The 17,149-nt window shown below is 37.5% G+C and overlaps 1 protein-coding gene across 1 annotated transcript in view; it reads right to left on the bottom strand.

Moving 5' to 3' along the window:
- Positions 1-11,683: 11,683 nt before the first annotated feature.
- The window catches only part of LOC104628197 (type 2 phosphatidylinositol 4,5-bisphosphate 4-phosphatase-like), a 24,781-nt gene continuing 19,315 nt past the window's right edge, over positions 11,684-17,149 (bottom strand). Inside the window, exons 6-7 of the mRNA XM_010296701.1 lie at positions 14,393-14,483; positions 11,684-13,265 (exon numbers count right to left, since the gene is read on the bottom strand). Of these exons, the coding sequence (XP_010295003.1) occupies positions 13,122-13,265; positions 14,393-14,483 (235 nt within the window). The 3' untranslated portion in view covers positions 11,684-13,121. The remainder of the gene's footprint in view (positions 13,266-14,392; positions 14,484-17,149) is intronic.

Below are 17,149 nucleotides of genomic sequence, written 5' to 3'. Positions count from 1 at the left end.
ACTGCACCTAAAGTGAACAATGCATTCAGGATGTATGAACTGAATATTCTCAGTATATTCTCAGTAACTGCAGACACCTAATATCAAAACTTCAACTGACCTTATTTTGTAGGCTCTGAAAAAGCACCTGCACATCCAGCTTCTCGAAGGGGATGCCAGAAGCTACTGGCAGGAGGATGAAAAGGCAGAAACACCCGTGGAACCTGTAGGCTTTGTTATGTCACAGGGGTTTGACCCAGTGGCAGGGTCTGCTCTTACTGCTTGGATCAGCGCGGGCGCTGCACACTTCTCGGAGTTGCCCTCTTGGTTTTGCTAACACAAACCCATGCCTCTCTTGAAGGCACTAGCACGTGGAGGGCACATCTCAGATGCAGAGCTTAATTTTGCTGGGATTGCATTGGATAGTGGAAGAAGATGCCATGGAACGGGTGATCCCTAGAGAAGGAAAACTGCTAGACTGCAGCTAACAGCTTGATAACTAATGTTGTATATGAAGGTGGGTATCAGAAAGTATCAAGATATCTGCTGTTTGCTTATTTTTTTGTATTAAAAGCATGAGAGAAAGAAGTTGGGAAAGATTTGTGGTCCTACATGACTCAATCAATATAAATTCATCCACATCTAGCATTATCCAGAGAAACAAAGTTTTATAATCTATGTACACATACATTTAGCAGTAGACAGATTTAAAGAAAAACCCACATATATTTCTCTTGTGTGTTTTTAAAGAGACTCATGCATTTAATAGTTGATAATAATATCCTGGAAGAGCTCGATGTGCTTTGGCAGACGAATTCTGAAATAGTGGCTTAATGAATTTAGTGCAAGGTTTGCACTTTATTTTCTGGGTTTGGGCCAGAATTTCACCTGTTATTTGTATAGATTCCTTTACTCTCAATTCTTACATCTGATATATTTCTCATAGCTGAATTACAAGACCTACAAATCCTTATATATGCTGGAGTTAGTCTCTGAATCTGAAAAGAAACTTAAAAAGAAATCAGCTTATGCTCCAGTAGAATGCAGAATTTTGCTTTCCAGTATATCAGTCATGGGAACTGGGTTTAGTTCTTAGACTGATTGAGATTGTTGTCCTAGCTTTTAATAATAGGAGTATATAAAGTGTCTTATGACTAAGATATTGCTACCTTTAGATTCAGACTAAATCAGCATGATTCAGCAAATGCCACCAAAACCTGTACTGATAAAGAAAGACACAGTAAAATGGGTATTAAAGAGTCAGGACCAAGAGCATAACTGGAAAAAAAAGACCGAAGTTTGGAATGTGACACATGGAAACATATATTAGCTGTGCAAAAGAGTAGTGATTATAAAAATTAAACACACTGAAACTATGCATTCATGCTTCTCTGGATTGAGATAATAATGTTTGTCACAGCTGTGGGGAAAAATGGTTATGAAAATTGTTGACAATTTTAGTTTACATGCCAAATAGTAAATATTATTTCAAGATAATAAAACTGTTAGGTGTTCAGATGTGTGTGTACACATGAGTGTAAGAATGACCTGTGAAGTGAAAATAAGTGAAAATTAATCCTTTGTAAATTAACCCATTGTCACGCACTCTAGGAAATCAGATTTGCTTTGTCACCTTGAAATACATTATTGTAGAATTACTAAATGCAAATTACCACATATTGGAATGGAATAATTCAGCCCTTGTTCAGCTTTTTCTAAATGGAAGGTATGGATGATTTATAAGGAATCAGAATAAAGTTTCTCTCTTACATTGCCATTTAAATTTTAATTTACTTACAAGAGAAAGAGACTAATTTCTATAGTTTTGAAGTTAATATTTGTCTTAAGTCAGTTCACTGTTCTTCTAGGTGTTACTGTGTATATCATAGGTTGTAAAGATGAACTACCAGGACAGCAGTCAGCATAACTTTAGCGCGTGTTGGTCTTTCTGCATTGTGTAATGCATTGTCTCCATTTCTGTGTTCTTCTATGTGCGTGTGTATCAGGGTTTTAAAGGCTTTGTGCGGCACATGTGCTTCCTGGCCCTTTCTGTCTTTGCACCTGTATGTATACTGCAGGACGGATAATGCTTCACGTAACATCTAGCAGATGTTACAACCATGGAAAAGGACAGGGAGAACTACTGAGCTTCTTTGCTGTTCACACTCCCCATTCCTTCTGGAAGCAGGACAAGGAAGAGGCAGGGGACAAGCCTTAGTGTTGTCCTAAAACAGAGTCTGGACCATAAACCTATCTGCAGCATAGTGATAATCTGGCTGCTGTGTGTGCTGTTGAAGACTGTGAAAATGGAAGAAAGAACATCATTCTGTGCTGTGATCTCTTGCCATGCACATGAGCACGAAGAGAACCAAGATTGTGCATTGAAGTGATCTGAGAAATAGCAATTAAGAGGAATAGAGAAGGAAGTCTAGCACTGGAAGTTCAGTCAATCCACTTAGCGGCTGCCTTTCTTCTGCCTGAAATAGTAGTTTGATAGTGAAATACCTCCTGCCTGGGCAGGGACTCCTTGCAATAGAAATTCATTGCCAGGAGCAGGAAGGCTCTGGCAAGTGCAGTCTTGCACTGGGGTGCACCGAGGAAGAATTAATGCATTGTGGGCCTTGGCTTCGCGTTGCCTACTGGAGATTATGCTGCTAATAGAAGCCACAAACTGTACAGTTTATGCTCCAGTACACTTATTGTTTGCTTACCCTCGGTTATCTAAGCTTGCCATTTCATTGTAGCAATGGACCTATCAAATTTCATCTGTGTACGTAACTTGGGACAGCAGGTTGTTCTGGCCAAGAAAGTTGTTCTTCTCACACAGATGCTCTGGATCTTGTCCTGTAGTTTACCGTGTGCCTCTTTAACACTGACAAAGGTAGGGAAAAAGCAAAGGCCACCAAACAGCAGATGGGAAAAAGGAATGAGAGCAGGCTGTAAACAGAAAAATTGTTGCTGTCATTAACATAAAATTAATTAAAACAAAACACAAAAAAGGAAAAATAGTGCCTAGAAACCCTATTCTGGAAGTGAAGCCATACAAGCACCACAGGAATAAAAAATAATTTAATTTTTTGAATAAGCAAAAGTCTCTTTTTCAATATATGAATTGGAAAAAGAAATTCACTGCCTGCAAAATGAACAGTTGAACTCTTTGAAGTTATTGAGAATAAGCACAGAATGTGCTTTTTTTTGCCTCCTAACTGGCAAAAACTAAGGGATTTTAGATTCATCTTAGTAGAAGTAAAAAGGAAACACACACAAAAAGATTAAGTTCTCATTTCTGTGTAGGAAGTACTGTTCATTAATCAGTCTCTTCTCATAAGAGCATATGCTTAGAGGCATTTGTCCCCACAAGGTCATTACAGGAATTCCTTTGTTTTCATTTATGAATATTATTTTCAAAGGCTTTAGAAGTATTACAGTAATACTATGCTTTGGTCTGGAACAAATTTTTACCAGTACATCATATCTCTCTGTTTTATATTTTTCTACCACAGCTTGTTTTTAAAAAAATATTTTTGGATAAATATTTTTACAAAGAGCTTTAATCCAGATTTAATGTTTATCATACAAGCGTAGTGAAAAAAAATTGAAAAAAAAAAGTCAATGTTTATTTAGGATGTAGCAAAAAAAAATGACATTTTTCCTCAAAGGTTGTAAATATAAAAAAGATTTTTAGGCAGGTATTTTACTTCTCATGCTGTCTTTTAACTGCCACTGCCAATTAAAACCAAGGTTTGTGAGAAACCTGAACTTTTCTGGAATAGTCTTTTTAACAGCATATTCAGTGTGGTTTAATCAACAAATATAACCCATTTTCAGATTTATTTAGTTTTGAATCCAAAGGTTTTAATCAAGCACAAAAGCATTTAGGAAGTTGAGATTTTGAAGGGAGTCTTCTCAGCCATTCCTCGCAGAAGTCTATTACGACTCTTTGGAAGTCAGTTTCAATGAGAAAAGAGCAGCCTGTGAGCTGCTGCGACCCTCTCGCCACCGCCCCCCAACCCGGGGGAGATACGCTTATTCTGACAGGGATGTCAGCATCCCGTTGTGAACATCAAGCACATTGCCCTGGGTCAGGAATTTCTTGTTCGGTCTGATCTCACTCCTGGAAAGTAACTTCCAAGGACTCCGGTGGTGTCAGTCTCTTATCAGCAGTACCATTTTTTGCAGGATAAGTAAATACTAACTTTTGATGTCTTGAATCCAAGCAAAGTTAGCAACGTGGCCAATCACTGAATCTGTGTTACAGATAGTTGTACTAAACAGAAAAAGTTGTATTACTCTAGTCAAAAAGTGTTATAAGGAACAGGAAATTGTTCTTTGCAAAGAGAAAGAAATTATTATATTCATTAAAGCGTATTTTCCTCATCAATTTAGAAAAGGTTATAGACTGAGAAGAATGACAGAGATTCCATAAATAATAATGAAATAGGAAACTTAGGGTTCAGTCAGTTCACATAAATATCTCATTAAATCAGCTCACACCAAGGCTTTCCTTCAAGCCAAGATTAGGATCTGCTGTTATTTGAAAATTCCATTCAAGCTTTCTAGCTCAGACTGCCTATGTGCTTACAAGTGTGAAATAAAAGCAGATAATCCTAGTAGGGAAGTAAATTAAATTTCACAAATATAAACATTTAAATTGTAAATTTTGTCATTTTCTTCTTCCTCTGCCTGATCTCAAAAATCAAATCAGTATTAGTGACAGTCCAATACGCTTAATGCTGTATTAAAAATACATGAGCTATTTTGGGCATAACAAGATTATAAATTGTGCCATGGTAATTCTGTCTTTTCCATCAGTACTAGAAATTCTTGCTCCTGTCACTGTGCTGATGGCTGGCTACTGTTACAGCCAGGCTACTTCTCTGGTGTAGAGAAAGGCCAAACCCAACCCAGTGCCACCCTGTCTGTGCCAGACAGAAACACAGCTTTTCCCACATGCAGTGAAGCATGACATTGACTTCTCCATGCTCTTGACCTGCTTTGTTTTCTTAATGTGAAAAACATAGGAAAATTCAATAGTTTGACAAAGCCTGAATGAGAGAAGGCAACAGTATTCTTTCTATAATTCATCAGGTAGGAAACTATGAATTGGAAAGCTTTCAGTTACTCTCTCCCAAAATGAGATCTATCCCAAGCTTTCAGTTTGGATTTCCCTGAACAAAAAGAAAAAAGAAAAAAAAAAAAGAGGTATTTATTTATTTTTTTTTCAGGACAATTGCACTAAATTTTTGTTTAAACTAAATTGAAACAGAAAGGCTGCAGAATGTTCTGGTTTAATGAAACTGGCTTAAATGGCTAAAATAATGGCTCAAAAATCACAACGCAGTCAACAGATTATGTTTTCTGCTTTTCACTTTAAAACAAAGATGAAGAAAAAAGGTTTATTCTCACTAATTTTTACTTTAGTAATCAGGAAAAAGGATTCTTGTTAAGCTTCCTGCCACAGGTGTAATACCAGAACTGTATAGTCTCTTACAATTATGCCATTTCTGCCTTTGCAATATAAATTACAGTATGTTTGTACATCCGAGGTTTTACTATCAACAATAGCTGCTAGGTTATATTTTCCAAATTTGGAAAGAAAAAACCATTTGTAAGGTTGTGTCTTCTTTTTGCTAAACAGTCATAAAAGGTGTTAATTTGCTGCAAGCCTACTAGTCAATGGAGTCTGTTGCATGTCACCTCTGAATAGTGGTGGCAGGGCATTTTAAACAAAACTGGAAGTATTTTGAATAGAAATGCAGACCACTTTCTAATCAGAATAAAATTTGTGGCCTTGGGGACAGTTCTTGTGTTAGTGCTGTAGAAGACAGTGGGTACACAGTGATGCTCCCAGTGGTGAGTGTTTCACCAGCCTTGTCAGGGCTGGCAAAGAGGGCTGACTGCAGACCAACTTAGGAAGAAATTAATGTATAACAACAATAAGAAACTTTTTTTTTTGAGAGAGAGCGAGACAGATCTCTGAGGAAAATCTAAGCTATTTCGTGGCAGGCTCTGATTTTTTTGTTTTGTTTTGTACAAATGTGTGTGCATTTTTAACAATTTGCTTAGCTCCTTTAGCTTCCCAGTGTCCAGTTTAGACTGTGTAAATATAACATTAAGTACAAGAGCTTTGTGACATTTACAATTTAAAAAAAATGCAGAAATTAAGATTGTCCTTGTAGTTCTCATTTCTTAGTTATTGTGGCCTGTGCAGGGGGGTGGATTTAACTCTAAAGTTTATATTATCTCCTCCTTTTCCTGGGACATGCAGGATGTCCCTAGGTGCTGTCAAGCTCAGGGCATTTCTGCCAAGAACTCCAAGGTCCCTCGGTCACACTGGACAGTGCTGAGAGAGTGAACTCGTGGAGATCACATGTATGCTCTTAAACTCAGAGGGGAATGTCTTGCTTCTGCAGGTCTTCCAGCTCCCATTACCTGATACAGGACAGACTGATGCAGACAGTGGCAGTGTCAAAGAGCAAGCCCAGAAGAAAAGCTCATAGCCCAAGTTCTCTCCATCCTCATCCTTTTGCTGTGAAGTCAGGTGGATAATGATTAGGAGTACTAAAAGCATCTTCTCAGGGATGCTGCAATCCTTTGTGGGCTAGGTATTATGCCAAAAGGCATACCATGCAAAAAAAAAAAAAAGCAGTAGTCTGTATAAAGGTTTGTTTAAGCAGAATTTAATGTTGTTAACAAATTACCAGGAGTTTCTTCCTCATTTTCCCTAGTGTGAATTCCTCTATTTCAATTCCTTGGTCTAACTCTCACAAATTGTGTTTTCTGCCTCTGTTTTCTATCACTGTACCCCTCAAGGCTGCTTCTTCATCCTGACACTCCTTGTTACTTTTTTTTTCTTCCTTCATGTTGCCCAACTGCCACCAAAATAGTCCACAGTGCTGGAGGAGGCTGTCCTTCTTTCACGTATGGTAGAAGGAGGAGTTGCAAGAAAGGCACGTGTATTTCCTTGCACCTCCAGAATGAAGGTACCCATTTGACCAGTTCAGAGGAAACAGATACCAATGTAAAACAGATGTGCTGAGATTTTTAGCTGACTACTTCTAACAAATGTCTACTGAGAACACACAGGTGAAATTTTCCTAAGTCTTGTAACTCAGCCATATTTCAGCTTACTTTCACAGGAGAGTTGAAAACATGCACGACATAATGCTAACTGATCCTGCCAAACTGCTCAAAAGCATGGGCAGGGATAGCTGGAATTTTCTGGCTATATGGTTTTATTTAAGCATAAACAAATAAACAGTTTTTCCTCTGCTCTCATTCCTGGAAAAACAGTACCATTGAAACTGCACAGAAAATGTGCCTTAGACAGACACCTGGGATGGAAAACTTTGATCTAAAAGGTTAATGTTTGACATTATAAGCATCAAAACAGAAATAAGAGACAATTAAAGCTCAGAGAATGTAAATATTAGGCAAGTTAAATATTTTTTTTTAATCACATTTTCTAGTTCATTGACCTTTCCATCAAAATAACAATAGTGTGCATTTATGTTAAAAGGAATGTAAACTACCGCTTTCTTACTCCTAAATAAGGAAGGTACACAAACTATAAATAGCACTGTAAGTTCTTTCAGCCCTCTTCAACACTGTTTGGAGCCAAGTAATTTTTGATGGGGAAAAAAGTAATCAGAGAATGCCAGTTTGTCAAACTCAGATTCTGAAGGGAAGACTCTTAGGGTGATTGCCCTTTCAATGAAATGCAGCCAGAGAACTCTTGTGAAAACCTGCATGCTCTCTGCTGGCTCATCTGGTGGGTGTTTGGGGTGCCTTTCCACAGAGCCAGCTCAGCATGAGCTGCTCCAAGCTTGCAGAGCTTCTGGGGAGGGGTGTTAAACCTTTCAAATTGGTGTTCAATAGAAGTCCTGTATTAAGGATTCATTTCTTCACTGTCCTTTATGTTTTATCTCTCTGAAATGTTTAGAAACCATGTGCGGTATGTTGTAAAGGCACCCCTTAAACAGGCAAGAATTCCAAGTATTTCAGAAGTTTAACTTGAGAAACCGGCAGATACTACACACAGTAGTATCAGTTACACATATAAAATTAAAAATATCTGAAGAAAAATATTATAATCCCATTGCAAAAATAAAGAGGACCCAAAATACTCCAGTAACACTACATAGGCAAAATTCTGGAGGCAAAGAATATAAAAATCAAATTGTCTACCTATTTCCTAACTAGGCAACTATGCTAATTTTTTAAATGAATTGAAAGTATGAGAGGAAAGATGGATTATACATGGGTCAGAGTCTTCATTAAATAACAGTGAAAGTTTAAAGATGTTGCTTTGGAAATACTAGAAATTCATTCTGATCATTCTGTGAAGGTAATACACTGTACGTCATTTGGCCTGGACCCCTAAGCCTGCCGGCAACTTCTTTCTCACACAGTTTAACTCAAATCAGTCTTGAAATTCCATCAGCCACATCATTTTCCCTAGGAAATATTGCAAGAAAAATAAGAAGCATGCCCTCAGAGGTGTTTTTCTAACCTCAGTCTCTTTGCCCCTCCCCCAATTTTTTTTCTTAAACACTAAGCAACACACTTAAATTTAAGGAAGCTGGAGCTATAACCACATGATTAAAAATTGCTATAAAGCTATGCAAAAGAGGTAGTATTAAATTTACTTCAAAATAAATTGTGTTTTCTGCATTACGAGATACACTGTTACTGGATAAAACCATAATATGCAACTGTCCTTATGAACCCATGCATCTCATCCAGTTTTATCTTTTAGCCATTTTTTATAGCAAGTGCTGTTAAACACATTTGATAATCATTTTACTAAGTCATTGCAATGACATATAACTTGTCATCTGGATCAGCAAGTTACAATCCATACTCTGTCGTATCTGTTACTTTTGTTCGCAAGATTTAGCTGAACACACTTTTTGCTAATAATCTGTTAGAAAGGAAGCATAAAACCAGCTATACAGTTCCGGATCCAAAATTTGTTCAGTCCAAATGTCTTTTTTTTTTTTCTCTGAAAGGAGCCAACAGCAAATGCCTACAGATGAATATAAAAGCAGAGAAAGTGATACAGGGATACCACCCCGGTAGGCTTCTCCAGATTCCAGTGAAGTGTAACATGATGAGTTGCTAGCTAATCAGGCTAATAAGTAGCTTTATTGTTCTAAAATAAAAGCCCATTTGTGGTTAAAGCTGTAGGAAACTGAGCCTAGATATTCTTTTCTTGTTGGCTCAAATAACCATAACAAAAATCTTGCAAATAACTTAAGTCGGATTAAGTTCCTCTCCCCTCTCTCCTTCATGACCTCCAGCCTTTTGTTCCTTCACTTTTATGCAAAAAAAAGCATCGAATGTAAAAAAAAAAAAAAAAAAAAAAAATCACCGAAAGAAATCTGAATTAAGGAGGTGCTTTTTAAGTTTTTTTCAAGCAGGCTTCCCCCCCGCCGCCCTGCCCCGTGATGGGCATACAGTGCAGTCGCTCACACTCCTCCAGGAGCACAGCTCTGCCGCCGAGCCATGGTATGAGGATGGACACAACTGGAAGGCTGAGGAATGGGGACGATTTAATCCGATACAGCTACTGAGACAAACACGATTTGTAACGCCACTATAAAGAAAATAATCTTTGGTATGAAGGAGGATTTAACATCATGAGAGTCCAGCTTTCAAACAATACACATTATGCTGTTTTGATTGGAATTTTCTATTGCAAGTTTAGGGATACTCATTTCTCCAACACTGATCATTTCTCCACAAGAAATTTGTTGGAAGGGGAAGCTCAGCCCCTGTCATTGTAAATCTGAATCACATAAAAGGCAAATAAGTAGGAAAACAGGAGGGGTTTACTTAATGCAATCATTCAGCTTGCTCTCAGTTTCTATCAGCTAGGAGTGAAATAGATGAAGTAAACAGCATACTAACTTTACAAAAGTACTAAATGTTTCCAAATAGCTGGCATGTATTTGCCACATCTTCCCAGTTTGATAATCACCATCTTTGAATAATTTTACTGACCTGTTTCTCAGTCTTGCTTGGAAGAACATTTCACAGGTACTTTTACAGGGCTTATTGCTTTCAGCCCAGAAATTTTGCTTCATCAGAAAAGGCAAGTTAGATTGATCTAAGATGACAGATCATCTTTGCTGCTACTCACCCACTTATTCAAGTCCTTATAGTTAGTTACAGGGATTTTCTAGCACTTAATATTAAGCTGCTGCCCTGGCTTTCCCTCAGTTTGTAAAGACATACACTGTTTCAAATACTAGGAAAAAGCAAATATTGTTCATCATCCACTTCTCAGCAATAACCACTAATGGCTCCACAGTTGCTTCAGCATCTTCTCTAAGGACTTCATGGTGAGTTTCTTATCAGGCTGATTTGAAACCTCTTGCTTCTTCATGGTACTCCTGACAAAGATCCCATAGTAATTTAATTTTCAGAAACACTACCCTCTAGTCTTTACGTTTAAAGGACAACATATCAAGATGTATGACTGGTACAAACAAAACTAGTAAAACACTCACTCACCAGTAAGTTTGTAATTAAAAAAAAATAAAAGACAGTTTAAGGTCTGAAGTGTTTCCTAGTCAACAACACTTTGTATAAAAACTCTTTGGTAGGAAGGAGTGGAAGGATTTTAGGGAAGGGGCAAGATGAAACCTGAAAGCGTAGCAGCCCTTCACTGTGAATTCAGATGCCTCTTTCCTGCATCTAACACAAACATAATACATTGAGGAAAAGACTATTAAAAGTCAAAGAAAGACATGAGTGATTATAAAAGCTGAAAGCTCTTATAATGGTCAGTATGCACAAGACAGATGATTTTTTTTAAAAACTTAAAATGTGGAGAAGTTTAATGGATTGAAATGTAGTCCAGAACAGAATGTCATGACTGTCTGCAAACAAGCCTGCTCCACATAGCCAGATCTACTCCAGTCTCTTGTAGAGACCCTTCAGATTCTACCATTAATTTTCCTACGTGGTTAAAATCATTACTCTTATGTCCCCAGAAGTGGTGGAAATGTCATGACACAATACTTTTCATATTTTCTAGAAATAACTACAATGGTTCACTTTGCAAAAGGAAGCAGTAGCAAGTATCATGCTATTTATTATCCTGATCCAGGCAAAAATAAAATTACTTTGTCCATGTATCTTCTCTTCCTCTCAAAAAGGTAGAGAAGAAAAAGGAGAAGCATGAGATGGGAAAAAAAAAATGCAGTTTAACACAGTGGGGAAAAGTACAAATACCTTTGATTCATTAATATAACATTATACCCAGGTTTCGCACCCCCCAGCCTCACTACAGTTACAGAAGCAGTGGATGATCTTCTGCACAGGCCCAGCCTACTTTATTTCAGGAGGCGGAGGGCTGGCAGTATTTTGAAATACAAGACAACTGGAAAGAGTATTCAAAGGTTTAAGATGCAAATGAACATAGCAAATATCTACAGATTTGGGAAGAGAGTATATTACCATATTCTCTCAATAAACCATAATCCCAACAGTGGCCTTACCCCTTATTTACTTCCACATTCTTCCCAAAACATCAAGAGAATAGCAATTTGTTCTTGCTCTCTTGTATTCCTGAGGCTGCTATTTGGCAAAAATGCAGAGCTCACCTCTGCTGCACAGTACCTTTGTTGTTCCTGTATTCCTGAGATTCTTCCACTTTTGTATTTTTATTTATATATAAATAACAAAATATATTTAAGTTTGAATAATAATCTTTATTTCTTTATTAGTTTATCTGTAAAAGGTACATTATAATCCTGAGCTACTGCTTTTATACATTTAGCATCATACAAAGACAGATCATTTACAGTTTGATCATTTACATTTATTGTGCTCCAAAGTCCTTATCTGAATATCATTTTGTCCTAGCAGGAACATAGATAATTTAAATTACATGTATCCCTGAAACATCCACATTAATTTACCCATCTGACCCCATTATCTAAATTACTACAGTCGTCTAAATCACTCAGGACATTCCTTCCGAATTTAGCAAAAACTTGTTTAAAACTATAAAGATGGGCAGTGCAAGAACTGGTCCCTCAATCCTTTGTGAATACATCATTAGAAAAAGCTTTCTGTTTCCGTATTCTCTTGGCAAGTCAGTGCTAAATTGACTAGATGTACTTTGATGGAATGGTCCAAGTAAGAGTTTACTCATTTTCTTATTACAGCAGTTAATGTGAATTTACAGTGTCTCCCTTTGCAGTGACCAGTGCATAACTCTCCCAAACAGGGAAAATCTGACATGATCAGAGGAAAGTAAGAGGCAACCCATCACCATCTTATTGTCATCTATGTGACACCGAAGTATTATGAAACAAGTCATATGAAATGCTTCCCTTAGACCCTGTAAAGGAACTTGTACAAATAACCAGAGTTAAGTTCCATAATCCGATCATGGCTTTTAGGATTTGCCAGTCAAAAAAAAACCACAAACAACCCAAAAACCCCCCAAAACACCTAAGTCCTAGGATCATTGAGAAGAAAGCATTTATCCTAACTGAAATCCAATCCTGGATAAATGGAAATTTAATTGGCCTACCAAAATAGCATCTCTCTACCTGAAAAATCTCAAAGCATACAGTGTTTACAAATGTCTCTCTAGCAACAGTGTCAGTCTTTTGAAGTACACTCGTAACTTTCATTTCCTGAATAAGGTCACTATGATTTTAGGCAAAAGATACAGTAAGCAGTTCAAGCAAAATGCTTATTGCTTAGGTTTTAAAGCAAGCCACTTTAATATATTTTTAGTTAAAATGTTAAGTACAAATGTGAAGCTACTGTAGAAACACTTATAAACACTCTTGCTTTTGAATTCTAGAAAAATGGCAGATGGATTTTAACATAACAAAGGAAATGTAAAACTTAATACTGTCTGTTGAAATAAAATTCAACACCTATAAAGACAGAGTTATGAACATGTAAACACAGCATTAGTATTCAGAGCTAGGGAATCTAGCAGCAAAACAAACTATTTGCATATTATGTAGTGCAATGAACATTTGTTCTTAGAGACCCCCAGTCTTAAAACTACTTTGAACAGAATGGAATCTTTACAGGAAAGGTTTTAAAAGTGTCCAAGATGTAATATCCAGAATTACTAGATGTTCATCTGCTATAATCTAACAATTTCTCTATGCAAAACTGTGCTCTGGATAACTGACTTTAATGGCTCCCCAGTAGCAGGCTCGAATGAGGCAGATTAAACCTAAGAGATAAGCAATAGCCCAGGAAACATACGTTGCATGAAATCGCCTGGCAAAATCTTGTGTACCAACCTAAAAAGAGAAAACAAAAGAGTCAAACGTACAGCACTATCTGCTCTTCAGGAAAGAGCAAACCATATTAAGGAGAAGCATTTCGGCACCTTTTTTACTCTGCTAAGGATGAATCAGGTATTAGCTTAATTTTACACAACCATAGGATAGTTGAACTTGGAAGGGACATCAGGAGGCCACTAGGGCCAACTTCCTGATCAAAGCAGGGTCAGCTGTAAGGACAGACGAGGTTGCTCAGGGTTTTCACCCAGCTGAGTCCCAAAAAACTCCAAGGATGGAGGCTACACAGGTTTCTGGGCACACATCATGGTGAAACGTTTTCATCATTTAAAAAAAAAAATCTGTCTCTCACTGTTCTTGTTTCTGGCTGTCACTGTTTTTACTAGGAAAACTGGAAAATCCTTCATAACTCATTTAAGCTCACACATAAAAAAATATTCACATTATAATGCAAGTTAGAGGTATAACAAGAATCACACATATGAATTCAACTGCAGGTATTTCCTCGTATCTATTTTACTGGGACTGCCAGGTAGAAAGCTGGCTCTAGTAACCAGTACCAGATACTTCAGAGCCAATCAAACAAGATAGTTTTCTGAGTAATAGAGTAACAAGAATGTGAGCCTTTTAATTTGTAAATAGCTTATTATCTGATTTTACTCCTTATAGCTTGTACAAATTATAAAGGCATATACATGTTTCTAACTTCTGGAATCCCATTCCCTTGCACCGCAGTGGAACTTACATTCCTGGCTATACGGCAACATATATTTCTGAAAACTTGTAAGTTTTGCGAGCCCTAGCAAGAGCAAGATGTTCCAGTATTTTGACAGTGAAGTAAAACCATTTTTCATAGAATCGAAGTTTTCAGAGAAACGAAGAATCAAATTTAACATCAGGAAGAAGAGATTCTCGAAGTGCCAGAACATTTTTTTTTAGGAACATTTCATTTTTCTGGCTAACTCAGATGATTAGGTCCACGGTTTTAATAGAGATGACAAAAACCACACAAACTTAGGAGGTTTTACTGAAATGCTGGGGAAGAAAGAGCTGGTTGACCAAGGGAGCTCCTTTGTACACACACACCCCTGCACACAGTTGCGAGTTTATCATGGTACATCACTCACAGTTAATCCAACTCCAATGAAGATGCATATCATTCCAATTGTAATATATGCACAGCAGCGTCTCCGTGGCAGCGCACTTCCAACAGAAGAACTGTTAGAAAATAAATGGTATTTTAAATTATAAAAACCCCAACCAAACAAAAAACCCTACATAAATAGTAACTGTTCAGTCTAAGTGGGGAGAGAGGAAGAGAATGGCCATACACATACACCTTCTTAAGTTTATAAAGTTGTAGGCAAAGTCTACCGTTATACCGAGCAGTAAAAGACAGAGTCCGCATGTTTGTTTATTGGTGAAGATTATCTAGTATCTAAAAATCTAGATGCTTACAACAAAGACAGTGGTGCCACACCTACAGTTTGAGTGTGTTTACCTCCTATACCCGCAGTGCACGCAGATAAGTATCTTGAATAGCCTTTGGACTGCAAAACCCAAGTTTGCTTTGCAGCTTCAATGTAGGTGGTAAGACACCCTTTAGACTTTTAATACATCAATACATGGCTTTAATACATTCACTGCATCTAAGTATCTGGAAATCAGTTCTACCACCCCTAAACGGTATGTCATTAACAATAACAATGTCATTAAAAATAACAACCTGCACTATCTATTTTCTGGAATAGTTTACTCACTGTTGAGTGGCTAAACTCTACCCTGTATCTTGAAGATAAAAAACCCCAGCTGTTTTAGTCACAAACATGAAAATTTTTTCATGTTCAATATTTCCAAAGACTGATTTTTTTAGACACATTTAAGTCAGTTTCAGTAACTTCAGAAACATGACAAGTTCTTTTTACTTTCCAATTTTCTTTTAGAGTTCTATTACAAGTTGGAGAAGCTGCACAAATCACTGCTGACAACCAAGGTAAATAAATCCCCTGGAAGTTCTGCCACTCATAATCTAAATTATGAACTCCACCACAGACAGCTTTGTCTCTACCCGCTGCGTTAAGCTAACTATTACAGTGCTTCAGTCAAACGGAATATAAAATGCAAATAAAACATTACATTCTTAACTACAGGTTAGAAAAATTATTCTAGAAGCTCAGCATTGTTTGGCAAATACATCTTGAGTCACACATTTGCAATTACAGACAGCTATACTATTGAAGAAAACAGGAACATGATTTAATTCCATTGAAACACAGTGAACACATAGGTCAATTGAATGGACTAGAGAGGTAGAGGTGCTTTCATAAAATGTGTACCATCTATCATAGAGGTAGTTTTGAAGCATCCCAAAGCATGCTATCATTACCTAAGTATTTCATCCCATCCTGGGAGATCAACATGCCTTTGGAAGTACTGGGTTGCTTATACTCTGTGTTCCAGATGCAACGGAAAGTAATTTTCATCTACGTGACAGTTCAACATATCCAAGATGAATATATAACAGAATAAAGCACTGCTGAACTACTGAAGTAGTATATCTGTCATATGACTGACCAAATTTCTGGCTCCAGTTAATTAACCACATAGTAAGGCCTCATATGCTTAGCATGTGACTAGAGTTTTTTAAGCATTCATCTTACAAAGCCTTCAAATAGATTGCTTTAAGCAGCTTTACTCCAATATTACTTCTTTACAAGGAATTTCTAAAATGCTCCAAGAGAAAAAAAACCAAAAACACAGTCCTCAAGTTAACATGCACACGCTGAGCTTCATCTTGCAAGGCAAGGGTTGAATACCACAACCACTCGTAAGCCATCTGTTACACACTTTCAGAGGAGAAAAAGTCCCCAAACCATTCTGCTCATTGATTTTCCAGGTCAAATTACTTCTTATCAAAAGCCTCACCATACACATTTGGGATGGGATCGGCACGGGATGGGGGGGTGATGAGGGTCAGAGAATTCCCAGTTGGGGAAATAATGGTATCTTACCACCCTCACACCCCACTCCACACACCCACACACACTCCCCAGAAGCCACCCTAAATACTTCTACAGCCATTCTAGAAGAGGGATATGTTGTCTGATTCCAAGTTACATGATGAAAAAACCTAAACAAAAGAGAAGGTTTATAAAACGGGACAGGGAGGAGACGTCTCCAAAAACTGATGAGCACTGAGCTTGCCAAACTGACCTTGGGTTCCCTCCTTTGCACGATTTCCTGGCTATGTACTCAGAAAGTTAATTCTATTACAGCGCTGCATAACTTAAGATAAGCTGGTAGAAATGTCATGTTCAATACACCTAAAACACACATGATATTTACTGCACTGTATAATCTCACACAGAGACAAAGTTAATTTTGGGAAAGGGACCTTCACTTTCAGAGTTGTCTGACTTATGATCTTGTTTTTGTAATCATAATATTGCAAGTGCCATCTGTATTTTCCATCCATATTTCTCTCAAGCTCTGGCCCCTCCTATCCAGTAAGAAAGGCTGGGGGAGAAACCATCACCCCAAATATTGCAAAAAGGAAATGTAAAGAATGTCTTAATTTTAACTGCCTTTTTCTTTCCACAGAAAGCAATGTTGAAATAAATAAATAAATAAAAGCTTCTACAGTCACACAACAGACCTGGGAATATCCAGCAATCCAAATATATAATAATTTATTTAGAACAGAATAAACTATTTCAGTTGGAAGGGACATACAACGATCATCTAGTCCAACAGCCTGACCAATTCAGGGCTGACCAAAAGTTAAAGCATGTTGCTAAGGGCATTGTCCAAATGCCTCATAAACAGGGACAGGCTTGGGGCATCGACCACCTCTCTAGGAAGCCTGTTCCAGTGTTTGACCACCC

This window comes from Phaethon lepturus, unplaced genomic scaffold (assembly GCF_000687285.1).
Source record: "Phaethon lepturus isolate BGI_N335 unplaced genomic scaffold, ASM68728v1 scaffold6031, whole genome shotgun sequence".
In the NCBI taxonomy this organism is placed as follows: domain Eukaryota; kingdom Metazoa; phylum Chordata; class Aves; order Phaethontiformes; family Phaethontidae; genus Phaethon; species Phaethon lepturus.
This window is presented reverse-complemented; position numbering and strand designations above follow the sequence as displayed.